The 27120-nt window shown below is 43.4% G+C and overlaps 1 protein-coding gene across 4 annotated transcripts in view; it reads right to left on the reverse strand.

Annotated features, from left to right (window-relative positions):
* LOC125448720 (misshapen-like kinase 1) overlaps window positions 1–27120 on the reverse strand; it is a 256094-nt gene that overhangs the window by 82 nt on the left and 228892 nt on the right. For all 4 annotated transcript variants that reach the window (XM_048524198.2, XM_048524197.2, XM_048524196.2 and 1 more), the window contains 9 exons: window positions 26734–26842; window positions 24610–24777; window positions 16854–16997; window positions 15851–15985; window positions 14316–14416; window positions 12248–12397; window positions 11620–11779; window positions 10144–10283; window positions 1–8435 (listed from right to left, as the gene is read on the reverse strand). The exon at window positions 1–8435 is cut by the window's left edge and continues 82 nt beyond it. In XM_048524198.2, the coding sequence (XP_048380155.1) occupies window positions 8352–8435; window positions 10144–10283; window positions 11620–11779; window positions 12248–12397; window positions 14316–14416; window positions 15851–15985; window positions 16854–16997; window positions 24610–24777; window positions 26734–26842 (1191 nt within the window). In that variant the 3' untranslated portion in view covers window positions 1–8351. The remainder of the gene's footprint in view (window positions 8436–10143; window positions 10284–11619; window positions 11780–12247; window positions 12398–14315; window positions 14417–15850; window positions 15986–16853; window positions 16998–24609; window positions 24778–26733; window positions 26843–27120) is intronic.

Genomic DNA, 27120 nt, shown 5'->3' on the forward strand with positions numbered 1-27120 from the left:
TTATTGAAGACACAGAATGACTTACACAGGGATTCTTAACTCTCTTGGGCTTGAAGACAAGGCTCCAGCAGTCACTAGTCCCTTCATTGAGAAGGGCCACAGAAAGTGGGGGGCGTAACATGGCCACAGAAAGAAAAAAGGTATTAATTTCCCAACAGAAGAAGTGCCAGCCAGAGATTTACAGCATGGTACCAATGGCAGTAGGGGCAAGGAAACAGGCATCTCCTGGTACAAAGTGGCCCACTCTCCCCCCAAATACCATGCAGTCATCCAGGAATGGATGCAACTAAACTCAAAAAACAAAACTGCAAAGGAATGTGTTCATTCTCTGATAGCAAAAGAAAAAGAGAGTTAAAAATCCCTCGCAAGGCAAGTAATACATTTTATTTTAGAAAAAAGGTACTTGACCCACATTTGAAAAGGGTTAAAACCGGAAGCAGACTGGTACTTGAGCTGGCTGGGTCACTTGTTGCTCTCGTTTGGAGGCAATGACATCCCTATTGGGCATTTCGACTCCGTTTTACTGGTGTGATTTGTCACAAACAGTATGAGGCTCTCAAAACAGTCAATACCACTTTGTGTTTCCTGGGTGGCCAATATGGGGCAGCAGGGAAGGAAAGATTGAGAGTAATTATCACCTCATCGTCCTGGTCAATCTGTCTGATGAGTTAAGCGTAGTGCCAGGCTAAACATTAGCAGCCAATTTCAATTGTTGAGGATTACAATCACTGGGAAAGGGCTAATTCTTCACCTGCAAGATGCAATGATCTCAAACTCTCTTCCACCATATCAAAGTCCCTAGTGAAAACACATTGTCTGAAAGTTTGTAGCTCACTTGAACTCTCTGGCATTTTGGATCACTCCACTTTTAGTCCAGTTACTAGGATAAAATGTTGAAATGCCAATTGTCACTCACCTTTTCACACTTTGGAGCTTTGACATGAGTGACAATAATTGACTAAGCACAACAGATTACGCACTGGCCTCTGTTAATTGAACCCTTTCAAAACCGATCTGTTTAATTTCGGGACAAGTTGGCAGAGTGGCAGGTCAGATACAAGGAGGAAAAGGAACAAGTGTAAAATGTCAAATCCATGATTAGAACTAGTGCCTGGTCAAACCTGCAAAAGGATTTTACAGCAGCAATATTTAACAGCTGATGCATCACTAATTTTGGGACAGGCTACTTGAAGCAAGGCTTTGGAATCATTTCAATATGCTGGCTGGACAACATAATTTTCTAGACCCACAGGCATCAACCTTCCATGTTTTGAGAATTGGTTCACATAAAACATTCCAAACAGACCAGAAAGCAGATAGCTTTGTTGACTGCCACTGTCAACAATTGAGATCCATCACCCCCAAAACCCCTCACCACCCATGGAGCATAAAGCAAAGCCCAGAGCTCCCTGCACCAGTCTTTCCCAGGTACAACGTACTGTACAGATACCAGCAATGTTCAGTTCAGTTTGAGATTTATTTACCTTTTTACTGCAAAGACACCAAGAATCTGAGAAACAAGAAGCTGTTTTGCCAGTGACATTGGAGCTCAAAAAGGTTCTGCAGCATGCAACCAACCCCTCCACAGGCCGCAGTCCAACCCCCTGCACTGCGCTGGCTTTCAAATCAAAGCATTCAACTCAGTTTGGAAAGGAAACAAGATTGTCAGTTCTTTATCTTTTGCGAACATTAATTAGAACAAAAGAGAAACAAAGACTCCACAATGTTTGATTGCACACTAATTGCACACTAGGGAGGTCATGGTGTTGCTGCACTCTCTGTACTCGTTACAGGCTAACATGTGCGTCAGGACTCCATGTCAAACCCTCAGTGGGAAAGCAGTCAAGTGAAGGATAGATATTTGCCATTCCATCACATTTAGCCCTTTGTACCTGCTTTAATTACTTCAATCAATCCAAACACAAGCTAGGCACTGTCAATCTCTCCCAGTGATGCTTTATGTTTGTTCAGAGGATGAGGAGGGGAAATACCATCCCCCAACTCCCCATAAATAGTCTGGGGAGGTTCTCCCTCTCTCCCTGCCTGAAGATGCTACACCTTGTGAGGGAACCAATGCCTTTAGCTCCTGGTTCCCCTCACCTACTCCTGGAGAGCACAAGCTGAACAATCAGCAGGAAATCAAACCTGATAGCCCCTGTGTTGGCCTAACAGCCTCTGGACAATCAACAAACAGCAGTACCCGCTGAAGGATTTTGGATTTGTCCAAATTGATTTGCGTTTAACACATATCTACTTGATGACCTGGCCAAAGAACGCACTGGCTAAATCGAGATCAGTCAGCCTGACCATAATCAAGGTACATACATGATGGTCTCTGTTAAATATCCATCCCTTTTAGGACAAATAAGTGTTTAATGACATTGGAAGTCTGCCTGGAGTGTGAGAGGGAACACAACCCAAATAATTGATAAGAAACAAGAATGACAGTCAGAGATAAACATGCACAGCTTACAAAGCGATAAGACATTCTTTAGTGTTTAAAAGGGCCCATATTTGACCTCATGGCCAAAGAAGTAAACTTCAAAGGATGCCACACAAAGCAGCCATTCAATTCAGAGAACCACATGGAATAGCAGCTCAGGGTAGTGATGGAAGGTATTCCTCACCACCATCCCACAACAATCTGTCTTCAGGTCTTTACTCACTAGAAGCTGGTTGCAAGGAAAGCTATTAGGTTTTACCGGAATTGAGTGCTTGGTTTGATGTCAAATTTAATTAGATATTTTATAACTTAAAGTGCCTTGCTCAATCTTTGAGCTTTTTGCACTCAGAGCAAGAGAGAAAGGGAATCTGACACCCAGATGAACTTTAACCCTTCCCTGTTACCCTCGGATGCTCTGACATTTGCCTACTTCTGTTTATGTAGTCCCTGGGACTGAGGATGATTGGTGTTCACTCTGGTTTGATAGGTTCTGAGAATGCTGAGAAGTCTGATGCATGCCCTGCAGAGCCTTCTACCCATGCGGCAGGTCACATGCAAAAGGTGGAGGTAGATACTGACTCTCTCATGTGCTTTGGAGAAGAAGCCTACCCAGGGATCACATGGTTGGAATGGTTAGGGGGTTTGGGTCAAGGACAATACAGGTCGCGCATTCTCAAGGGATGAAGGATTAATGGCACTAGCACGTTTCCCATGGAGCATGTCAACACTCCTGTATATACCCAATATGTTGATGAATCTTCGAAGATAGCATCAAAATTCAAAGGAGCAAATGTAAGTAGAAATCCTCAGTGAGAGATACTTCTCTCTACATGATCAACAAGAGCAATAAAAGCAACCTTGCAATGTAATCGTTCCACCTCAAGCTTCCTCCTTGCTCCCGGGCGAAGAGCAGCAAAGCAAGGGCAGGTAAAGAGGGAAGAATTAGGGTTAGGTCTTGGCTGGGGGTGCTAACCACACAGAAGTTATCCCTACTTCAAAAGGAAAGAAAAGCTGACAGGGAAGGCCACTCCAACCTGGGAGCTGTTGGCAACATACGTAGGATATGACTGGAATAAAGCACATCCAGTTCAAAACCACTGGCTCGTGATGGCAATGGGAGCAAAAAGCAGAATGAATGGGACCAGAGAAAGTAACCCCAGACAATGTGACTGCCTTGAGACAAATGAAGAAAAAAAGAGCACAACTCAGCAAACACCAGTGACCCTGAGGTTTTGTATATACTTAAGGACATGAGTTCACTCAGATGTGCAATTTTTTTCTTTAAAATGACTGGGAACATGATTGAGCAGTGCACAACTTAATAGTCTCCTTCATCCTGCTGTGCAGGACAAGGAAATAAATCTATAACCTTTTAAAAATAATTATTCCCAACTGCTTCTCCTTTACAGCAGCAACTGCAGGGAAACAGCCGCCTCCTTAGCCAAATCCCCCAACACTAGAAGTTCCACTGACAACGAATGCTCACTTGAATCCACCCTGGAGTTCTTGTACGCACACGGAACCTCCATGCGAGTGCACAGAGTGCCCAAACACTCACCCTCATCTCGATTGTCTTAATGCCTTTTCTTCTGCCAAAAAGAAGAAAACTTAGTTCACGTCACTTTGACCCTATAGTATAGGGTGAACATTTAAAGCTATTTACAGGAGTAAAAGGGGTTGGGGAAAGGGAAGGATTTTTGTTAAGACACATCCTCTGAGTCAAAGCTGTGCAGTCTCTCAAAAAGTGAGAATGGGCCCTGATTTTGATACCAAATTAGACAGAGGGGATGGCAATTTCTGACATCACAGTGTGACGTATGTCGGGCGGAAACCTATGCAGACGTCATCCTCGCAGAATCGCCTTTGCTCAGTACAAACGGCCTGCTGCTTTCAAACACTTCAGGGCACGTTCCACATCCACTGTTCCCCAGGAGAGAGATTTTATTTTTCTCTGTGTGTGTGCGCGCGCGGGCCGGGGGGGTAATGAGGAGGAGGAGGAGATGCCGAATGGGGCATGGGCATGGGGGTGTTCTGAATTAAAGCCAATTAAAGGAATTAAAGGAACAAAAGATACATCTAGACACCCTCCCCTGTCACTCAACCAAAGGAATGCATTGTAAGGGTAACTCGTCAATCTTTGTTTGAAACTCAAGTTTCAAAGGAAAATCAAATGAAAGCAATACCTTTTTGATTCATTGAGATGTCTTCCTTCCTATTCAACCCTGTTTGTTCAACTATGAGAGCCACTGGAAGTGGACTATAGTTTACGGTGACATATGCTCAAAACAGCTAGTAATCAATCTGGATGAAGTCTGGTGCCAGCCTTCAGTCGGAACACATTTGAATGTTGGCTTGTGTTGTTGCAACTTCCAACTCCATCAAAGGAGGTATTATGGCAGGAGGGTGTAAATGAAACATGACAAATTTGCACAGAAAGTTTACACAGGGTGAATTATAATGGACATGTACATGACCGCCAGAGTGTAACAGAGGAACTTAACATGGAAACTGACTTACGATGACACATTATGGGTCAAACAAAGCTCACTCCTTTGGCCTCTTGAAGCTTCACTGCAAGACTATATTAGCTCAGAAACCCGAAACACCTCACCACAGGAGATCAAGTGAGTAACTCTTAAAATCATTTACAGGCAGTATGTTTGTCTCTAGTCAGTGTATGACCCATTTCTCTCTGTGTGAAATCAACTTCTCCACCCTTTGTCAAATCGAGTTATCATATTATACTCATGCCTACAATCTCTCTCCTCACCAGTATCAGGGAAAGGAGGAATGAGGGTATAAAAACACTTACCTTTCATCATCTCACCCAAATTTGCAACTGATTTAAAAATAAACACACTTAATTGCAGCTCCCTGAATTACCATTCATGCTGCCCAGCTTTTGGTATAGCAGAGGTCTAGAAAATCCTCAGCTCTACAAAATTTTGTTGTGGGTGTAGAATTAATAATAGACTACCTGCTGCTTGTAGCAATCTATTTAATTTACATTTAGGACACTGGCAATTGCCATCACAACAGTCCCTGCAATGTAAATTTACCCCATGACTAACTAGACCATTGCATAAACCAAGCTCAATGTGAAAAAAAACTGCAAATTCCACACATCCCATTTCAATGGAATGCCATCACACAAAATTCTGTTCGGTCACATTGAACTGGCAGAGATTTCTGGACAGACATGAGGAGTCCTAGAGGCTGTAGCTTTGCATGCAGACAGTTCACAGACTGAAAAGTCAAGCCCACCCCAAGAAGAGTTCTCTCCTCTCCCCCAGCTCCTTGAATTTTACTGTGCTAGAACTATGAGAGCATCAAATGCAGTGGTATCGAACAGAAATTCAAAAGATATGAGCAGACCAAATGATACAACCAAAACATGTTCAAGGAGCATTGCAGCACTCTCTGACATTGCAGGGACACTGACCTAGTCTCTGAGCCAAATTTTCTGAAAAAAACGAAGTAAGTCTCCAGACAAATTGCAGCAACCAAATGATCAGGGCTGACATGAAAACAAGCCTATACCAGTAGCACTAATCAGTCAGTCCAATGTATCTGGCTGTATTCAGAAACCCTAACACCTCACCATTACCATCATGGTCCCGGGTCAAACAGCATAATGGGAATTTCATGTCTCTGGACATGAAGTGCAGCCACTTGCCCTGAGGTAACACTTGCACAGCCCGCAGTCAGTTCTCAATTGTGGGTTGTTCCGAAGCCCATGAGAGTTTGGCCCCGCGCCATCTTGCTGTTGTCATACAGCTTGGATGACAACAGCCCCATCTCAAACACACACGAACACTGATCTTCTAAGCCCAACCATGAAATCTAGCGAGGTTCAACGCCTCACACGCGAGCCACAAACCCTAATTGGAACAGCCGTTGGGGTCAGTGCAGAAGCAAAAACACTATTCACTCCAGGGAGACCCTGACCCACTGGCTGAGGTGGAGGTTGAACTGCTGGTTTAAGTGAGAAGACATCTTGAAGAACGGAGGAAAAGCGGGAGAAACCTGGCCCTCATGATCTAACACAATCGGAGAGACAGAAATAATGCAAAGACAAGTGCTTTGGGGGAAGGACACAGCAAAAGGGAAACTGTGGTACACAGGAGCAGGAATGAGGAAAGGCTTCAGTCTGAATGATTCTTTACTTGACACAGTGAGCCACATTGGGTTGGACAGCACAAATGGAATTCTGCAGACAGTGCGGCAGACAGAGATCAGCTGTCACTTTATTAAGCACCTGCAGGGGAAGTTCTGGTGCTTCATTTTAAACAAGTACATCCTGCTCTGCAGAAGGCAGCCAGCAAGACGCAAAGGGAAATATCCCAGAGTCTCCATGGCAACATCAGACCACTTGAAAGGCTAATTCCGGACACGCTGTTCCCATCTTCAGGAATCACTGGCCCACTCCTCATTTCTTGTCACGCTTCTGTACCACCCCCCTGACCCACTTAAGAGAAATCATTCATGTGTCTCACTTGGGAAGCTGGAGAGGATGACTCTTGAGAAGGGAACGTGGTCCCTGAAAGTGGAATAGCGATTGGGAAATCACAGCATTGAGCACAAGGTTTAAATGATGCGCAACAGTGAGGAACCATTTGGTCTGTCACAGCCATTTTATGCCTTTCACATGCTGCCATCCTCACTTATACTAACCAATTTCAAAATCAGCCGAGAAGGGGAGAGACAGACAGTTGGAGATGGCGAGGCAGGCAGGCCGAGAGAGAGAGCGAGAGCACATGAGCAGGGGATGTGTGTGTGAGAGACAGACAGTGAGAGACAGACAGCGAGAGCACGCAAGCGGGGCAAGAAAAGAGAGTGAACACATGAGCAAGGGGTGACAGAAACACAGCACGTGAATGGGGGGGGGGGGGGGGAAGCAGGGGAGGGGGGAGCAAGCGGGGGCAAGAGAGAGCGAGAGCACTGGGGCAAAAGAGAAACAGAAATCACAGATTTACATGTCAGATGGACAAGCAAGCAACCTGCCAAACTTTATGTGGGTAGGCAAGACTTTACCAGACATTTTGAAGCATCTGGGGAGATCCAGACTCTGGGGTTTGCCCAGACTGTACGTAGAGCCCCATAATCACCAAACAAACACACCTCAAAGAGATATTTTGACATGACATTTTAACAGAAATGGTACTGTGATGCTGGTGTGTCTCTTCTGATTCACCCCTCACCACCTTACCTGAGGCGTGTACGATCCTTCTGTCAGCTTGCATGGTCCCCTAAATCAACAATGGATTGGCCCACACCTTTCAACTTCCTAGTTAGATGCAACTAGACATGATTTCTTTGCGCAAATGTTTGGATGCATGAAAGGAATTTGCAAAACTATTTTAGTTCTACTCTAAAATAAGCAAAATAAAATACCCCGAAATCATCGGAACTGCCAGGCTGGGTTCAAACCAGGCTTTCCCAACTCGCACCCGTCAGCAACAGGCCTGAGGTGGCACAGATTGGGTCACACTGGTATTGGGTGCTTCCAACTCTCCTGACTGGAACAGTGGCTTATTTCCAATCATTATCCTTCACCCCATCTCCTGCCAAACACCCCCCCCCAACCCTCCCCAATGACCTCAACCACGCGCACACTCCATCCATGTGACATGCCACCAACAAGTAGCAGCCTCAGTGTCCAAAGGGAAAAGCATGCTGGGTGACTGCAGCCAAGCTGTCGAGTTCATTCTCCAGCCTGGGGAAGGAAAACAACAATTGTGAAGAAACAGCTTCAACAACATCTTTTGAGGCACGAGAATCCACTGCAAGTTCCACAGAAACCTTCCCGAGACCTTTCAACTCTTGTTTTAAAGCTCTGATCTACAAAACGCGTCGTTCTCCTTATTTACAGTATCCAACACTTCAGTAGTCCAACATGTTGTCCCTTTTACCAGTTCATGATTGTGTTCCTATTTAACGTCATGAAGTAAACTTGACTGCTTCCACCTGAACGGACAGAAGCAAAAAACACCTGGAGGGAAATAAAGGGTAGATGTCAGACGGTTCAACAAACAAGAAGCTGATCATAGAATCATAGAATCTCTACAGTGTCGAAGCAGGCCATTCAGCTAGCAGAGTCCAAAAGACCTTCAGAAGAATATCTCACCCACACCCACCCCCCCACCCTATCCCTGGAACCCTGCATTTCCTTATGGCTAATCCACCCAGCCTGCTCATCTCTGGACACTAGAAAAGCCAATCCACCACACTGCAGTTTAATTGTAGCGGCCACATCTTGTGGCGGCACCATGACTCAATGGTTAGCACATCTGCCTCACAACACCAGGGACCTGGGTTCAACTCCACCTTCAGGTGACTCTGTGGAGATTGCATGTTCTCCCTGCATCTGTGTGGGTTTTCTCCGGGTGCTCTGGTTTTCTCCCACAGTCCAAAGATATGCAGGTTAGGTGGACTGACCATGATAAATTGTCTTGTCATGGCTAACCATGAGAAGAATGCAGGATTACAGGATGGGTCTGCATGGGATGCTCTTTGGAGGGTCGGTATGGACCCAATGGGCTGAATGGCCTGCTCCCACACTGTAGGGATTCTATGAAAATCCTCACTTCTATTCCAGTGTCAATGATCAAATAAACCTCACCTAACAAAAACAAATTAATTAGGAGAAGTAGGCTACATGGCCCCATAAGCAGGCTGCATCATCCAATAAGATTGTGGCTGACCTGCTTGTGTTTTAAACTCCACAAAGTGATAAGAATTGTACAGCACAGAAAGAGACCCTTTAGTCCAACTCATCCACGTTGGTCAGATATCCTAAATTAATCTAGTCCCATTTGCCAGGATTTGGCCCATATCCCTTGGTTTTAATGTAGCTTTCCAGTTGCCGTTTAAATGTGCACTTCCACCCCTTCCTCTCGCAGTTCAATGCACACACACCACACTCTTTCCCCTCTCACCTTAAACCTATACGCTCTAGTTTTGGATTCCCCTACCCTGAGGCTAAAGACCTGCTTCTCATCCCATCCATGCCCCTCATGATTTCCATCTAAAAACTACTTCCCCAAAAACTAATCAGAATCTACCTCCCACCTCTGCCTTAGGCCAACAGAAAATAAATGGGCCATTCAGCCCATCTGCACCATGCTGGCGTTTCGGTTTCATGTGAATCTCCTCCCACCCACTTCTTGCATCTCACCCCATCAGCAGAAACTTCCACTGCCTTCTTCCTCACCTGTTTACCCAGCTTCCCCTCGATGCTGTTGAACTCTCAACCACTCCCTGTGCTACTGATTTTTACACTGCCACTCCTGTCTATGCTGAAGCGGTTTCTCCTGAAATCACAGCTGGATTTATCATCGACGCAGTTGTATTTTAGTCTCCGGTTGTGATCTTGCCCCATCTCTACACAGCACCCTTCTTTCTTAGCTCATGTCCCAACCCAACTTTTAGACATACTGAGTCAAAAACTCTAGGTTCTCTCTGAAGTGTCAATCAAAAGGTCGGATGAGGGGTCAGAGAGCTCCTGACATCTCCCTTCAAACTGCAACAAGTTCCTTAATTGATCCTTAATTGATCAGTGGCTGTTTTGCCCCCTCAGCCAGTGCTAATGTGCACTTGGGGTTGAAACAGAAGAGTTCCCAGCTTTGAGAGACTCAGTTACTTTTGACCCTCACCAAGAGAGCCATGAGAGACTTCGCATTCCACAGTATGGACAATACCTTATCATTTCGCTCGCAGAGGAACTTTAGCCGCTGAGCTCTTTTATGCATGAAAACGCCATCGAGGTGACCCGTTTCGACAGAGCGAATTTCAATTGCCTTCTCACCCCAACCCATGATCTGGTTCGAGCAGATGTATGCTGAGTAAACATACAATGCAGAGTTACAAGGGGAATCACAAGGGAAATCAGCTCGAGAGTGTCACTGGACTTTGGGAGGGTTGCTCACAGTTGCATGCATATATCAGCTCTCCTCTCACTATTCAACAATAACTAATATTTACAGAGTAACTGAATGAACCATCCCACTGTACTTCACAAAACAAAGTGTGATACTGAGCCATATCATGAGATTAGTAGAGTTGCAAGCCTGTTTCAGAGGATAGTTAAGAGTTAAGTACATTGCAGTGAGTCTGCAGTAGGCCAGACTGGGCAAGGATGACAAACTTCCTTTCCTAAAGGACATTAGTGAACCAGATGGGTTTTAACAGCAATGATAGTTTCATGATCACCACCACTGAAAGTATCTTTAAATTGCAGATTCACTTGTTGAACTTCAATTGCACCAGATGCCACGGTGTGTTTTATATCCTTATCCTCAAAGATTAGTTTGTCACTGGATTTCCAGTCCGATGATATGACCACTATCATGTTCCCTTGAGGGGGAACAGGGCACAAGCAACTGAAGCCTTGGTCACCAATGGTGGCGATGATAAAATCAGGGATGCACAAGGCCAGGGTTAGAGCAGCACAGATGTATAGGAGGGCTGGAGGGCTGGAAAAGATTACACAGAAAGGGAGTAAGCCTTGTGGTGCAACTCCTCTGGGTCAGAAGCTCCTAGCTTCTCAGGTCTTATGGCTACATATGTGTATTAATAGTCGAGGGAGGCCAAGTATTACTCTATAAATGCTTAGAGACCCAGAAGCCGTGACAAGGACCAAATAACATCGTGCTGATGCTTGCTGTGGAGAGAACATCAGTCAGAATTCAAGGAAGAACTCTGAGTAATTATGTAATCACATCAGCAATACTTGAATGGCCTGTAATCCCATGTGCCTGGACTCTCTCGCGTGGGCCAGTTAATGATATAGCGACATCAGCAGGAGCATGTTAGCTCATGTTTACAGTAGTCTGACTATTGTAAAAAGGGTCAATCTTTATTGCACCATACTGAATGTTATAAAGCTACTGATATAGATAGAAACATCAAGTAACACAAAAGTGTTGTGGATGAAACTGCCTCTAGCTGGAGAGGGCTTCAAAGGCTCCTCACATTCAGTAACTTCTGTCTAAAGGGCTTTCACTTGGCCTGCCCACTGGGAATGGGGCTGGGATCAAAGGTATTGGCTCCATGCCTGACATGGCCAGCAATGACCACACTCAGCAGCTACAGCCTGACTTCCCTCAGGAAATAAACAGAGAATTTGGAAAAAACTAAGAAATCTCCACGGAGAGATCTTTGCATGGGCAACTTACCAACAGAGGTCGGCATCTCACCCCATTGCAACACCACATCCTTGGTGATCCGGCCATAAGTGTTCACATAAACTCCCTCATCTTCATAGCACAAAAGCATTTCCATTCCTGCCGTGTTGGGTAGAATCACAATGGCATGAGGCACGACGTGGGTCTGAATCTACAGGGAGAAAGAAATCAGAAGATTCAGGGGTACAAGGGGACTGCAGTTTGATCATTCAACCAATCTCTGGCATTAGCGCCAAGCCAACTGCTATCTCAATTCCATTTACCCACCTTTGACCCATATCCCTCAACATTCTTACTCGACAAATATCTGTTGCAGTTTTAAAATTCCAATTATTGCCTGGCTTTTCAAGGATTGAATTGCAAGTTACTGCACTATGTGCGAAAAGTAGATTCAGAATTTGACTCCTACCATCATCTCTATGTAAAAGTGTAAGCCCCTCTTACAGAGGCAGACAGCCACAATGACCAAATCTGTGTCCTGAACTTTTCTGTTTTCAGCCCACAGTGGAGAAACCCTCGCAACAGGTTCCACAGAAGTCATTATATTATCTATAGAAAGGAATATTTCTAGGTGGTGGTTTCAACATGAAGGAAAAAGCACCAACTCCTTACAACTCACATGTACTGGGATATAAATATCATAGGTGTTTCCAGAATCCACGTCAACTGCATGAAAGCCTGTAATGGATCCATATATAACCTTCAACCTCTGACCTTCTTCCACAGTCAAGTCAACCAGTGTTGGTTTGTGAGGCAGATCCGAAAACGACTGGAAAAAGAAATGGGAACAAGTGAAATTCTCTCTCCAGCAAACTTTTCCACAATTAGTGCTTTCTAATGATGCTGACCAAAAACACTGATTTTATCAAGGACACTATTTTAAACAGAGGCTCAGTCCAGAATGACGCATTGTTTTATTTCAAATGTCTTCCTCAAACATTCAAAGAGATTTTTTTTTAAAAATTGATCCGGTCATTTTGAAGCCTGTAGGACATTTCAATTACCAGTTACCTTTCCCGTATTAAAATTCAAAAGTACTTTTCAGGAAAAAGTAATCAGACCACCTTCAGCCTGTGACAGGCACGTAAATGAAGCTTTTCCCTCTCTTTATAATCTAATCACACTCACCAAGGGAACAGGCATAGGTCGTATGATTAATGTTTTAAGTTTGAAAACAGAGTCAATTATGAAGCAGATGCCTGACCATCATTTGTCCACTTTAATGGAACAATACAGTCGTACAGCAGAGGGAGGGGACCTTTGGTCCAATTTAGAACGGGCTCACTTGAAGTACAATCCAGATTTTTACGTCTAACCCACCACCTGACTCTTTACTTATAGCCCTGCAATTCATTTTCAAGCGCTTCTCCATTTTTATCTTCTCTCTACTTTGCAATCAGAACACTCACTGCTCAAAGACCATCACTTTCACATCATCTCTGGCCCTTTTGCCTATTGTGCTCTGGCTACTGACCCTTCCAGTCACTGGAAACACTTGCACACTCAGTTTTCTGACTTTTTTATTTATTCATTCATGGGATGAGGGCGTCCCTGGCCAGGCCAACATTTATTGCCCATCCCTCATTGCCCAGAGGGCAGTTATGAGTCAGCTACATTGCTGTGGGTCCGGAGTCACACGTAGGCCAGACCAGATAAGCATTCCCTGAAAGGGCATTAGTGAACCAGAGGAGTTTTTCTGACAATCAGCAATGGATTCATGGTCATCATTAGACTCTCAATTCCAGATATTTCAAATTCCACGAGCTGCTATGGTGGTTTTCGAACCCAGATCCACAGGACACTACCTGGATCTCTGGATTAACAGTCCAGTGATAATACCACCAGACCAATACCTCCCCAACCATTTTGTAAAATTAAACATCTCCACCAAATCACCTCAATCTTCTCTGAAGAGCTACTGTTTATCTGACCTATCCAGCAAGACAAAGGAGGAGACAGAGGACCATGGCTTGCTTCTTTCCCGTGTCTTTCATCTTTCAGGTCCCAACCATTATCGGTCATCCCTGGAACCACTATAATGGATCTCTTTTATTTCCAAGACCTTCAGGATCTTCCTACAATTTCATATGAAGAGCACACAAGATTCTAGGTATGGCCAGAGTAGTGTTCTCAAACTTTAGCCTAACTGCCTGGCTTCAGTAACTTACAAAGCTCAGAACCTATTATGATTATCAATTGCTCAATTAACTTGACCTGCACATTCAGGTATGCGAGTACAAACACACCCAAGACCCCTCTTTTCACTGTCAAATTTAAAATTGTACCATTTCACCTAAACTGTTTATATCATGCTTCCAACAATATTGCTCCAGTTATAACCACACCTCATGGGTAACCGCCATTGGCACCAGCTTGCAGGGCTGTATTACCACTAACCAACAGGGCCTCATTATCATTCACCTTATTTCATGCAACTGTCCATCATTTCTTTGTTGCAAGTCTATTCGGATATCCCCCATTGCATTAGCAGCTTTTAAAATTCACCAAGTACTGAAATATCTCCTAATGCTTGTAAACTCCAACAGAAATGATTCTCATCTGCAGCCTTGCTGGGCTACTTTTGTCAAATACACACCCTTTCTATCTGCAATATTAACAGGCTTTCTCTTTCATCGACTACTAAGGTGAAGGTTAATATGGAAAGGAGCTATGAAATGAAACCTGACCTTGAAAGCCATGAACTTGTGGTAAGGCTTTGGAGCCCAGGCATAGACCTCAACAGAGTTCTTCAGAGCAATAACCAGGAACTTGATCCTCTCGTACTTCACTGTAGAATAAATAGCAATGGAAAGGTTACATCTCACATGAAGTTCAAGATCATAGATGATAAACCTGATCCTGTGACTAGGGATGGTGTAGCCAGCTTTCTGCAACAGCCCAGTCTTTTGAGTTTGGGGTAGGAAGGAAACGGGATGAACTCCGATTACTCCACTCAATCACAGCACAGCACTTACAATAATGGTAAAAATTAAGCAACAATACTTCATGACCTTCTGTATCTCAATACGTCAATGCACTGAAGTACAAAACCAGTGGTAAAAGGAATACAGTTAACCTTTCAGGTTGCAGAGCTGAGAGAGAAAGGTTTTGATGAAAAGTCAACGGCTTAAAAGATAAATTCTGTTTCTTCTCCACTGATGCTGCCTGGCCTTCACAGCATTTTTCGTTTCGACTTTGATTTCTAGCATCCACAGTAAGTTAATACACCGAGCAGCTGAAACAGGGGCAAAGTGTAATAAAAATAATCTACAAACAAGTTGCTCACCTTGGCTGCAGCTGATCACTGTAAATGGCCAATGTTAAAGGGGAGTAGCTAAAGCTTCTCCCTTGATACTACAACTGAGACCAAAGACAGGAACAGCCGTGATTCCTCTCCATTGGCACCCTGCTAGAAACTGTGCACTTGTGGGTGTAAAATGAAAGTAAATGTTTAACCGGAGATCTCAGGAACTTTTTTTTCCACCCCAAGAGGCTAGAAATATGGAACATGCTGCCTGAGAGGGTGGTTGAGGCAGGTACTCTCAGCATTTAAAAAGCACCTGGATGAGTTCTTAAAATGCCAGGACATAGCAGGCTACCAACCAAGTGCAGGTAAATGGGATTAGTGTAGTTCAGCTCTATGCTGATAACTCAGCACATGGCTCCCAATTATGTGGGATTTCTTCATAGCAAGCTGGGACAAAATGCCTCGAATCTTTACGGCATAATCCAGAGGTAGGGACAATCAGTTAAGTCATCACGCTCATGCCGTGAATACATTAAATACTCTCCAACACTGAAGTATGTTTTGAAATCGAACGCATTTGCACCCACGATCCCATTTGATAGATGAGCCTTGGCAGTGACTAAAGTCTTCTAGATAGCTAGTTTTTCAGTCACTCCTATCAACGTCTTGCCCAAGCATTGAACTAATAATCAATGTGGTCAACAAGGACTCTCCATTTCTCGATCCTAAACGTGGGTTATTGCAAATATAGACCTTTCAGTGTAGCAGGGAGCACCATCTACTGCAACGCTGACTGCCCACTGAACTAAGCTCTTTTCAGAAGAGACTTTCATTGTACAAGAAGTACCAAACCCTTTAGAACTATCCAACTTACAGGGCTACATTTGCTGGCTCACACTCACTTGGTGCATGTGATTGTAAGTCCAACATGTGTCAGGAATTAGTCAACTCAGTGATGCTTAGCTCTTTACTTACCCACTTTGTAGTGCACACAGCCCTCCATATCTCCCACTGTGGTCCAGCCCTGCTTCTTCTCCACCTCTGGATCATTATGTAAAATCTTATTTCGCAGCCAGGACAAGTAATATACACGCAGTTTGTTCCGTTTACCTGAGCAGGTGGGGATACAACATTTGAAACAGAATTCAACAACTTTAACAACCAGAAATTAGCAATTTCTCTTCATGGTAATGAAGAGCTATCATTCCTTTTCTCCCCTTGGGAGACATAGAGGGAATTGGAAGCAAGCATGTGTGTATGGTAATGTTGGGGGTTCTTTTTCATCTTTACTTCTTTTGGGAGGTTTTATTGCCTTCATTTTTTTCAGGCAATGCGGACATCACTGACAAAGCCATCACCAGTGCTTAACTGCCCTGGAACTGAATGGCTTACTCTGCCATTTCACTTAAGAACCAATTGCATTGCTGTGGGCCAGGAATCAAGTGTAGACCACAATGAGCAAGGGCCGCAGATTTCCTCTCCTGAAAAGGAAATTAGTGAACCACAGGATTTTAACAACAATGACCTCATGGTCACCATCAGACAAAATTTTAATTCTATATTTATTAAATGAATTCCTTTGAGGGAAGGGGACTTCTTCAGACCAACTCAGAGGACCTTATTGTTTCATACCATCATGAGCTACAGGCAGTGAATTATGCTGCTCACACAATCAAGGTGTGGCATATCATGGGAACAAATGTTTCTGACTTTACTTGCTGATGGTGCTGCAACTGGCCCCAGGATCAGGATAACGGTGGGAAAACAAGGGCATCTGGAAAATATTCCTGTTCTCAATTTCTGCCCACTTAAGCTTGGTGGAAAGGGCTGTGCAACAGGTTAAGGATAAAATAACATTCCTCAGTACTCAGATTTCCCCGTTTTCTGAAGTCCTAACTCCTTTTACATTGGAAGCTTTCTCATTGCATGTTCCTGTTCTATGTAGTGACTTCAAAATCAGCATCTAAATGTTACGCACCTGATATAGTGATGAGGAGGTTCAGTCCTTCCAAAACATCCATCTGCTGGAAACGTCGGCGACTGATGAGGCTGTAGACTTTGCCCTGCCCACTACGATCAAGCAGCATCAGCCCATTCTCTGTGCCCACCAGCAGATTCACACCTTCAGCCAACACAGATTGTACAATAAACAAGACACAGAACAACCAGAAAAACAACTAAGCTTTGTTAACATGGTACTGACTGGTCCCAAATCTGAGGAAATAGGGGCAGGGAAAGTGAACAAAAAGTGGGAGGTGACTAAGAATGTGAGTGCAAAGTGAGGAAGAAAAGAAAGTGTACACCAAAGAGAGGAGGACTGAAAAATAAAATTATTAGAAAGCTAATTGCACATCCCCAAGCAGTTTACAACTATGGTTGTGTTGTATGCAGTTCATCCATTACAGCAAGGTTCCGCATAGACCAAATGAAAAAGATAGGCTATTTTTAGTGATTGGCCAAAACACAAGCAGAAATGAGTGCCCTTCTACCAACAGTCCAGCAAGTCACAACCACACAACGGGCAGCCAGGGTGTCAGTTCATTGTTCATCTGAAAAAAGTACCTCTAACAGTGCAGCACCTCCTCTGGAGTCCACTGAAATTATCACCTTAAAGACACATTCCCATCTGTACTAAAGCTCAAAACCGGCAGCCATCGTTCCCAGCTCTGCAGTCCAGTGCAATGCATGATGGGAGGTGATAGCCTAGTGATATTATCACTGGACTGTTAATCCAGGGACCCGGATAACATTCTGGGGACCCGGGTTTAAATCCTGCCACAGCAGATGGTGGAATGTGAATGCAATAAATACCCGGAATTTATTTTCCTGACAATATCGGGAAGAACCCATCCGGCTCATTAAAATCCTTTAGGGAAGGAAGTTCTGTCCTTACCTGGTCTGGCCTACATGTGACTCCAGACCCACAGCAATGTACTTGACTCCTAACTGCCCTCTGGGCAATAAATGCTGGCCCAGCCAGCAACGGTCTTAACCTATGAACAAACAAAAAAAAAGTGCATTTCTCCACTATGGAAGGGCCCAAAAGGTCTAGCCTGAGGGTGTACTAAACCAGGTTATGGAATTAAAGTCCAATGATCTAGTGTCATGTCAGATTTGGAATCTCAAAATACCAGATTACAAGAACTCTGCAAGCTGTTTTCTATCAAAATGCCTGTTTTCTTGTGGGGAAGGTCTCAGTGATATAGAACACAGATCACAGAAATGTACAGCACAGGCCCTTCAGCCCACAATGTTGTGCCGAACATGACAGCAAATTAAACTAATCCCTCCTGCCTGCTCCTGGGTCTATTTCCCTCCATTCCTTACATATTCATGCACTTATCTAAAAGTCCCTTAAATACCCCTATCGTATCTGCTTTCACCACCACCACCCCAGCAGAGCATCCCAGACTCCTAACACCCTTTGTAAAAGAAACTTAACTCTCACATTTCCTTTGAACTATCCCTCTCTCACCTTAAATACGTGGCCCATAGTATTTAACATTTCATCTCTGGGGGAGAAAAAGATTCTGACCGTCAACCCTATCTAGACATCTCATAATTTTATAGACTTTTATCACTTCTCCCTTCAGCCTCCACCGCTCCAGAGAAAACAACTCAAGTTTTTCTAGCCTTTCCGTATAGCTCATACTCTCTATACCAGGCATCATCCTGGTAAACCGCTTCTGTACCTTCTCTGGAAGAAGAACTGATCATGTGCAGGAGATTTTGGCAAACTCTCTGATGACAGCATTAATACAATGCACAGAATTGAAACCATCACTGTGACCTGTCTTCGAGATATATTAGACCCAGGAAAGAGGATAGTGGGTCTCAGTTAAGGGCAGCTCACCATTTTAAGCTGGTGCAACATTTATTCCAAGATCAAATCATCATTTTAAAACAAAGTGTCACAAGGTACTTACAGCTTGCAAATGTCAGTAAGCCAATTAAAAAAGTCACCAAAACCCTACAGTGTTGTGTTATCCACCAGAGCTGTGTTTTAAAGATCTGAGGAATTTTCACAACCACAAAGCCACCTGGAAATCTGCTACATGTTCATATGTGGCTGTGAGCAGGTTTTAACAACTTGATGGTACTGGCTGTAATGAACTTCTTGCTTGTTCATTTGTGCAGGTAATAAATCTTTTCAGCACAGTTCCTAGTTTAGTAACATCCTTTCTACAGTAGTACTCCAAAATTGGCCTTAACATCCTGTACAGCTGCAACAAGACATCCTAATATGTATATTTAATGCTCTGACTGATGAAGGCAAGATTGCCAAAAGCTTTCTTATCACCCTGTCTACCTGTGGCTCCATTTTCAAGGAGCTATGAACCTGCACACCTAGATCTCAACATTCCCCAAGGCCCTACCATTGATTTTTTAAGTCCTGCCCTGATTTGCTGCTCCAAATGCAAAAAACCTTGCATTTACCTAAATTAAACCCCATCAGCCATTCCTCAGTCCACTGGTCCAGTTGATCAAGATCTTACTATTCCCAGATAATTTTCTTCACCTGTCCACTGTACCAGAGATCTTGGTGTCATCCGCAAACTTACTTACAAACTCACTATATTCTAGGGACCAGGCCTATCTTTTTCCATAGCTATTTTAAAACTAATGGAATTATAGTCACTGGTTGAAATGTGCTCCCCCTCTGACATTTCCTTCACTTGCCCTGCCTTGTTTCCCAAGAGGAGGTCAAGTTCTGACCCTTCTTTAGGGGAGCTCTTTACATACTGCATGACAAATTCTTCCTGGGCACACTTAACAATATTCACTCCATCTGAGCCCTTAACACTTATGGCAGTCCCAGTTGATGTTAGGAAAGTTAAAATCACCTACTATTACCACCCTATTATTCTTGCAGCTGTCTGCGGTCCCCTCACATATCCGTTCCTCAATCGCCTGCAGACTACTGGGGGAACTATAGTACAACGCTATCAAAGTGATCTCCCACTTTTTTATTTCTCAGTTCTTTTCATATAGATTCAGCAAATGCACCCTCAAGAATGTCTACTCTCAATACTGCTGCGATGTTCTCCCTAATTAAAAACTCAACTCTCTCTCCTCGCTTGCCTCCCTTTCTATCCTTGCTATAGTATCTGCACCCCAGAACACTGAGCTGCCAGTCCTGTCCCTCATTTAGTCATGTTTCTCTAATAGCGGTAATATCCCAGTCCCATGTATCCATCCATGCCCCAAATTCAGTTGCATTGTGTGTCAGGCCTCTAGCATTGAAATAAACACAGTTTAACTCAGACTTCCCTGGCTTTGTGCCATGCTCTTGCCTCCCTGTCTAATACTAGGATTACCAACATTGCCCTTACTGTTTAGTTCGGGGCAACTTTCCAGATTTACTTTGCCTGCTCGCTCAATGGTCTTCCATCAGATCACCTTTTTGTAAACCTTTGAGGCCAAAAACTCAAATTTCGTCCATCCATTCATCCAGTTATTGGAGATCTCAGGCACAAGGGATCAGGATCACAGCCCTTTCTTCAGTGTTGCACATGAACATCCTTAAATGTCACGCGCAATTTGATGATTGACATTGTTGGCTCAACTGGTCTGTTGTCTATACATTGAGTTTTATTTCCAATTTTTAACCATGTTTTGGGCAGATTCTTTGTACTGCCCATCCCTCAATTTCCAAAAAGGCGTCTGCCTACAAAATATTGACTTGTCTTTTAGAAGCCAAAAGCTTCTGACATATTGCGTCCTTCAGATTTTATCTAATACAATTTTTTTCCATTTCCAGGACTTCTGCCCTCCCACAAAACAACAAGCAGTCAACGTGACTTGAACAACAAAACAGAAATGGATATGAATGGTCTAGCATGGATCAAGGAGGTGGGAAGCACCAAGGCTGTAACAGTGGATAGTGCCAGCTATTGAATAGTTATCAACCTGTTTCTCCTCCAATATTTGGCTCAATTCCCAAGCTTCCATTAAACCAACAGCAGCACTGCTCAAGAGGTTAAACCCATTTCAGTTAATTTCACAAGAGGGACTCAGACTAATAGAAAAGGGACATTAGCCATCTGAGCAAAATGTACCAAGCAATTAAAAATCTCCCAAGTGTATAAAGCAGCTTGCAGAACACTGCTATACCAGCACAATAAAGCTTGGTGACATAATAAGACCAGGAGATGCAGCCCTCTTAGTGCACAGTGGTGGTGTCCCTATCCCTGGACCAAGGGACTTGGGATCAAGTCCCACCTACTCCAGGAGTGTCTAATAACTTCGCTGAAAAGTTTGATTAGAAGAACAGGCTAAATAATAATAAGACCATTGGATACAGGAGAATTAGGCCATTCAGCCCATCCAGTTTTCTTCACCATTCAATCTTGGGTGATTGGGGCAGAAGAAACATTCTCCCGTGTTCTCGCCATAATCCTCAATCTCCTTACCAATCAAATATATCTCTGCGTCTTAAAACATATTCAATGACTTAGCCTTCACAGCTCTCCACAGCAATGAGTTCCACAGTCACCACCCTCCCGCTGATGAAATCCCTCCTCATCTTGGTTCTAAACGGTCATGCTTTCACTCTAAGGCTGCAGCCACAAGTCCATGTTTCTCCTACTGATGAAAACAAATTCTCCGCCTCCACTTTGTCCGGACTTCTCCATATCCTGTAAATTCCAATCAGATCACCCCATCCTTCTAAACTCCATTAAGCATGGTCTAATTAGGGCAGTCAACATGGCTTTATGCAGGGCAGATCATGTCTTACGAACTTGACTGAATTTTTCAAGGATGTGACAAAGGTGATCGTGAGGGTAGAGCAATGGACGTTGCCTACATGGATTTTAATAAGGCTTTTGGCAAAGTCTCTAACAGCAGGTTCAACCAGGAGATTAAGATGCATAGGATCCGTGGAGACTTGGCCGTGTGGATTCAGAATTGGCCTGCCCACAGAAGGCGGATGTGGTGGAAGGGTTCTTTTCAGGATGGAGGGCGTGACTAGTGGCATTCTGCAAGGATCCACAATGGGACCTCTGCCTAAATATAGATATGACTTGGAGGAAAACGTAGATAGGTGGGTTAGTTGGGTTTGCAGATGATGCAAAAATAGCAGAGTTGTGGATAGTGTAAAAGATTATCAAAGGATACAGTAGGATATAGATCAGTTACAGGTACAGGCAGAGAAATAGCAGATTGAGTAACTGAGAGATGCTGCGCTTTGAGACATGAAATGCTAAGGAAACAGTAAACAGCAGGATTCTGATTGGCATTGATTTATTGAGGGATCTTGGGTTCAAGTCCATAGCTCCCTGAAATTGGCCAGACAGGTAAATAAAGTGGTAAAGAAGATGTACAGCATGCTTGCCTTTTTTGGTCATACTGCAGTTTTATAAGACTTAGGTTGGTCACACTTAGAGTATTGCATTCAATTTTGATTGCAACAGTACAGGAAGGATGTGGACGCTTTGAATAGGGTGCTGAAGAGGTTTACCCGGATGCTGCCTGGATTAGACGCTATGAGCTACAAGGACAGGCTAGTAAAACCCAGCTTTCTCTGGAGCGGCGGAGGCTAGGGGGAGCTTGATAGAGGTCTATAAAATTATGAGATGCATAGAGAGGGCTGACGGTCAGAATCTTCCTCCCCAGAGTGGTTGAAATGTCTAATACTAGGGGAAACATACTTACAATGAAAAGGGGAAAAGTTCAAAGGAGATGTGAGGTGCAAATTTTTTTTTGAACACAGAGAATGGTAGGAGTCTGGAATGCACTGCCAGGGTGGTGATGGAGGTACACACGATAGGGGTGTTTGAAGGACTTTTAGATAAGCACATAGATGTGCAAGGAATGGAGGAATATGGACCAAGGTCAGACAGAAGGAATTAGTTAAATTTGGCATCATGTTTGGCACAACATTGTGGGCCCTGTGCTGTAATTTTCTATGTTTTACAGATCCATAGTCTTCAGCTGCTCCTCATGTGACAAATCCTTCATCCCAAGGTTCATTCCTGTAAACCTCTTCTGAACCCCCTTCATTGCCAACACATATTTCCTTAGATATGGACCCCAAAACTGCTCACAATGTTCTAAATGTGGTCTGACCAGTGCCTTATACAGGCTCAACAGTGCATCTCTGATCTTGTTTTCTGGCCCTCTTGAAACGAATACCAACGCTGCATTTGCCTTCCTGGCTACCGTACTGAACCTGCACAATAACCTTAAGAGAGTCTTGAACTAGGACTCCCAAAACCCTTTGCGCTTTAGACTTCTGAAACCTTTCCCTGTTTAGAAAATAATCTATCCCTCTATTCTTGTGACCAAAATGTATAACCTCATACTTTGCCGCATCGTCTTCCATCTGCCACTTCTTTTTCTACTCTCCTAATATGTCCAAGTCCTTCTGCAGCCTCCCCACTTCTTGAACACTACCTGTCCCTCCACCTACCTGCAACATTATCTGTAAAAATACAATGTCAAATTCAATTTAAGGACAGCAATCCCTTGCAATGGGGCTGGCAGATTTCTTTTTAAGAGTGCTGCGAGCACATAAAGGAAGGATGGGAAATGCGTCTTACTTCTAAGAAAGGTGCATAAATTCTGGTCTGAGCCTACAAGAGGTTTTGGGTGTTCTATCGTTTAAAGCTAGGATAGGCAATTTGATGAATGGTGTCTCAAGTTGGAGGGGCTGAATAGCCTTCTCCTGTTCCCATGCACAGAGCTCCAGAAAACCGTTAATAAAAGTTGGGTATAATGCAGCAAGTGATCATTTTAGTATGCAGGTTTGCGTGTGGGCATGGTGAGGGAGATTAATCCCTGCCATCCACATGAATACTTGTTTTGAAATTAAAAGGGAAAATTATACAGCCAGCGCTACCGTGATCTGGACTTGCTGCATTACCAATTGCTGCTAACTTTAATTTGGGACAGAGGACTGGGTGAGAACTGGATTGGAGGAGAGAGCGAGTTAGGAACACGCCAATTGTATCTGCAACTCAAATTGTTGGACTGATCTCACAGGTAACTGGAGCTGTGATGCTAGTAGTTGGCAGTGAGCATAAACAAATTTTATATTGTTGAACAACTGAATTGAGAAAGTAGATGTGAAAGTGTGACTGACCCGAATCACAGCAAAACCTGCCAAAGGTTCACGCTACAATGTCAAGAACACTTCAGAAGGCAACTCAGTCTTTCAAAGACTAAATATGAAAGGAATAAACCACTTTCTTTATTACCAGCTGTAAAGTCAGCAGCTCTATTGATCCCTATGTGTAACACTCACTGCTCGGTTTTGAATTGCTTCAGTTGGCACAAAAAGTGAGGTATTTCTGGATAAAAGGCACCCATTCAGCAAATCTTAGTCCATCACCCATTTGGAATTGCTAATTGGTGAGATGAAGGGTTTGTCAGGAGGTGGTTAAACATGAGGAAGGAGGGTGTGGGAGGGAAGCTCCCAAATGCTATAAATAGTAGAATGAACTGTTATGTTTGGAGGGACATTTATACGCTGTCCACCAGGTATAAACAGGTATCTTTATGCCATAAAATTGACTTTCTTGCATTGAACCAGCGTCTCCTTGCTAAATTTTTTGGAATGAACTCCTACACAATATTTGCAGTCTATTGTATTTTTGCGCCTGGTCCATTATGTTGGAAGTCAATAAATCCACATGAAATAATGGAAGCAAGCAATTTTCACAAAACATGAGGCCAATGCATTCAGGTGGAAACCAGCACATCAAACATTAAGCAACATTACAGTTACTGACCCCACAAGGCAGCACAAAGTATTTCAGAATTAAAACGTTTCTTGTATTTGCGTATTTCAGGCGTATCACTGTGCGGTCGTGTGTTGGCCGGATTGACATTCACCACTGAGCACTTTCTGTCCTCATACTTCAGTTGGTTTAATCCGCCTCCATCACCCATGTTTAAACCTAAAAGCGGAAGAGAGGGTCAACAATCATGCTTAATTCGAGAATCAACAAACCTAATCCAAACCCCATTTGGCATTCTGGCTTGCACTGACCATTGTCCAGACAGACCCTTGAGCGTCAATTGCATTTTTAGCTACTCACTGCTGAAGAAACCAGATTGCTGAAGTGGGGACTGGTTGCACACTATCATTTCCTGACAGAGGGACAGTTAGGATCAGGAACCCTCAATGAAATCTGCTTTCTACTGTTAAAAACCAATGGAGGAGGTGGTTCTACAGATTGAAAGCATCCTTGGATAAACCTGCAGGTAAAGGTATTGACATCCAACACTTTTGAGAGATTCTTGAAGACGAGGCAATCAAACTCTTTGATTTATGAAGCCTATTACTTCCAATGAAGGTAAAAATTCCTATACCCTATCCACTTCAAAGAAATGACTGATATTATCTTAACTACCACTGTATAAAGTAATTTTAACTATAATATTTCATAGCTATGACCAGCCGGTTAGAGATCAGGTTTCCAACTAAATCTGGTATGAATTAGATTGCAAACGACCACAACATGCACTGGCTCAACATTAGACAAGGCTATATCACAAGAATCTGAATTATTTCATGAACCACATCAGAAGCTGTCTGGTTCATAAACCCATCAAAACTCTGATAAGTTCCAATTAACGTACAGAAAGTGCTGGACTCTAAAGGTGAAGTACAACTAATTGCAGTGTCCCTTTCAAGTAATGCATTGCAGATTTTGATTCCTGTAATTTGACATTCATATTGCAAAATAATCCGTTAATCATGTGGAATTTAATGGTCAGTTTTGACCAACGTGAGTTTAAGAGTTAGCAAGAGGGGTAAGAGGGTAGGAGTAAGTGAGCAAGGAGATGGCAGCATCACCACAGGCTGCAGCATCTTGCAATTATTAGTAACTGATTACTTTCAAAGTCCCAATCATGATTAGGAGCTGATTCATAAGTTTGCAAATAAGCCATGAGATACAACTTGTGTTGGCTCATGACAGAAAGTACATGTGCGCCACCTGCTGGTGCTGCTCTCGATAAACATGATCCAGGTTCTTTTTGAATCCTAACACAAGGCAACCATTGGGTTATCACTTAATGGCCGAGTCTTTGGGAAGGGGTGCATCAACAACAGGCCAGGTCAGCAAGGAATCTGTGGGCAAGACAGGGGCTAAGCCAACTGTTCAATTTTCTGATCCATCCCACATGTGCCCTGACAGTGGTTTTGGACCTAGAAGGTGCCAAATGGAGAGCTGATTGGCAAAACAAAATATTCTTTTTCTCTTCCTGTTCTGATACTGGCAGGAGTTGATGAATTGCGCAGACAAAGTCTTTATTCAAAAACACAATATTAAGAAAAAGGCTCTAACTATATTCTAAATCAATCCTGATCAATGACAGAAGTCAAGAAATCATTACCAACCCCCATCCATAACACGGCAATTCCAGTAACACCTTGCTCTTTAAATTTTCACCACGATTTTCCAAGCTCTCTGGAGACTCGCAACTAAGCATTGTGGCATCTGCCAGACCAACACTTCCCACCCTCTGCTTCAACCACCCAGAATTCTGCACTCCTCCAATTTGAGCTTTCAGCACAATCTTCCACAAAATTCCTTTGTGGAAATGCTTTCAGATAGCTAAGCCATCTGATGGTCCAGAATTTCCTCCTCACAAAAACTCCTCTTACTTTCTCCTTCCTCTTGAGGTGATTTAGGTGTACAGTTTCATTTGACAGTACTCCTTTGGGATACCTCAAAGAGCTTCACCATGCTAAAGGTGCTGAATTTGAAAATAGGGATAAAGTTTTCAACACGCAGATACTATCATGTAGTAAGTGCATAAATGACAACATGAGCCCAAGAGTTCAGCTTTCTTCCAGCAAGGCGAAGAGCAAATTAAGTCCAGTCAAGACAGATCTCCATACTCACCACCAATTTGTATCGTATCCCCACCAGCATCCATCTGGTACATTCCAAGATCAACAAAGGTGGTAAATGATGACTTCCCAGGTGATTTTACAAGGCCCCTTGACTGAAACTGTAATGACAAGGTGCATACTGTTGGACAACAGTTGCTGTGGCAATATATAAATCACAGGGTGATATACAATACAGATGGAGGCCATTCTGCCCAGCCCACCTGCCTCTTCTCCAAAAACAGCTGCCAGTGAGTCCTACTCACCTGCTCTTTCCTCAAATTCAAGGAAATGCAAGATTGTTGGAAAATGTTTGCATTTGAAAATTACCACTATAACTACATTACCAATGGAAGTTTAAAACATGGTTCTAAAACATACAAAATCAACAATTCACTCA

Source organism: Stegostoma tigrinum, chromosome 45 (genome assembly GCF_030684315.1).
Source record: "Stegostoma tigrinum isolate sSteTig4 chromosome 45, sSteTig4.hap1, whole genome shotgun sequence".
NCBI classification, from domain to species: domain Eukaryota; kingdom Metazoa; phylum Chordata; class Chondrichthyes; order Orectolobiformes; family Stegostomatidae; genus Stegostoma; species Stegostoma tigrinum.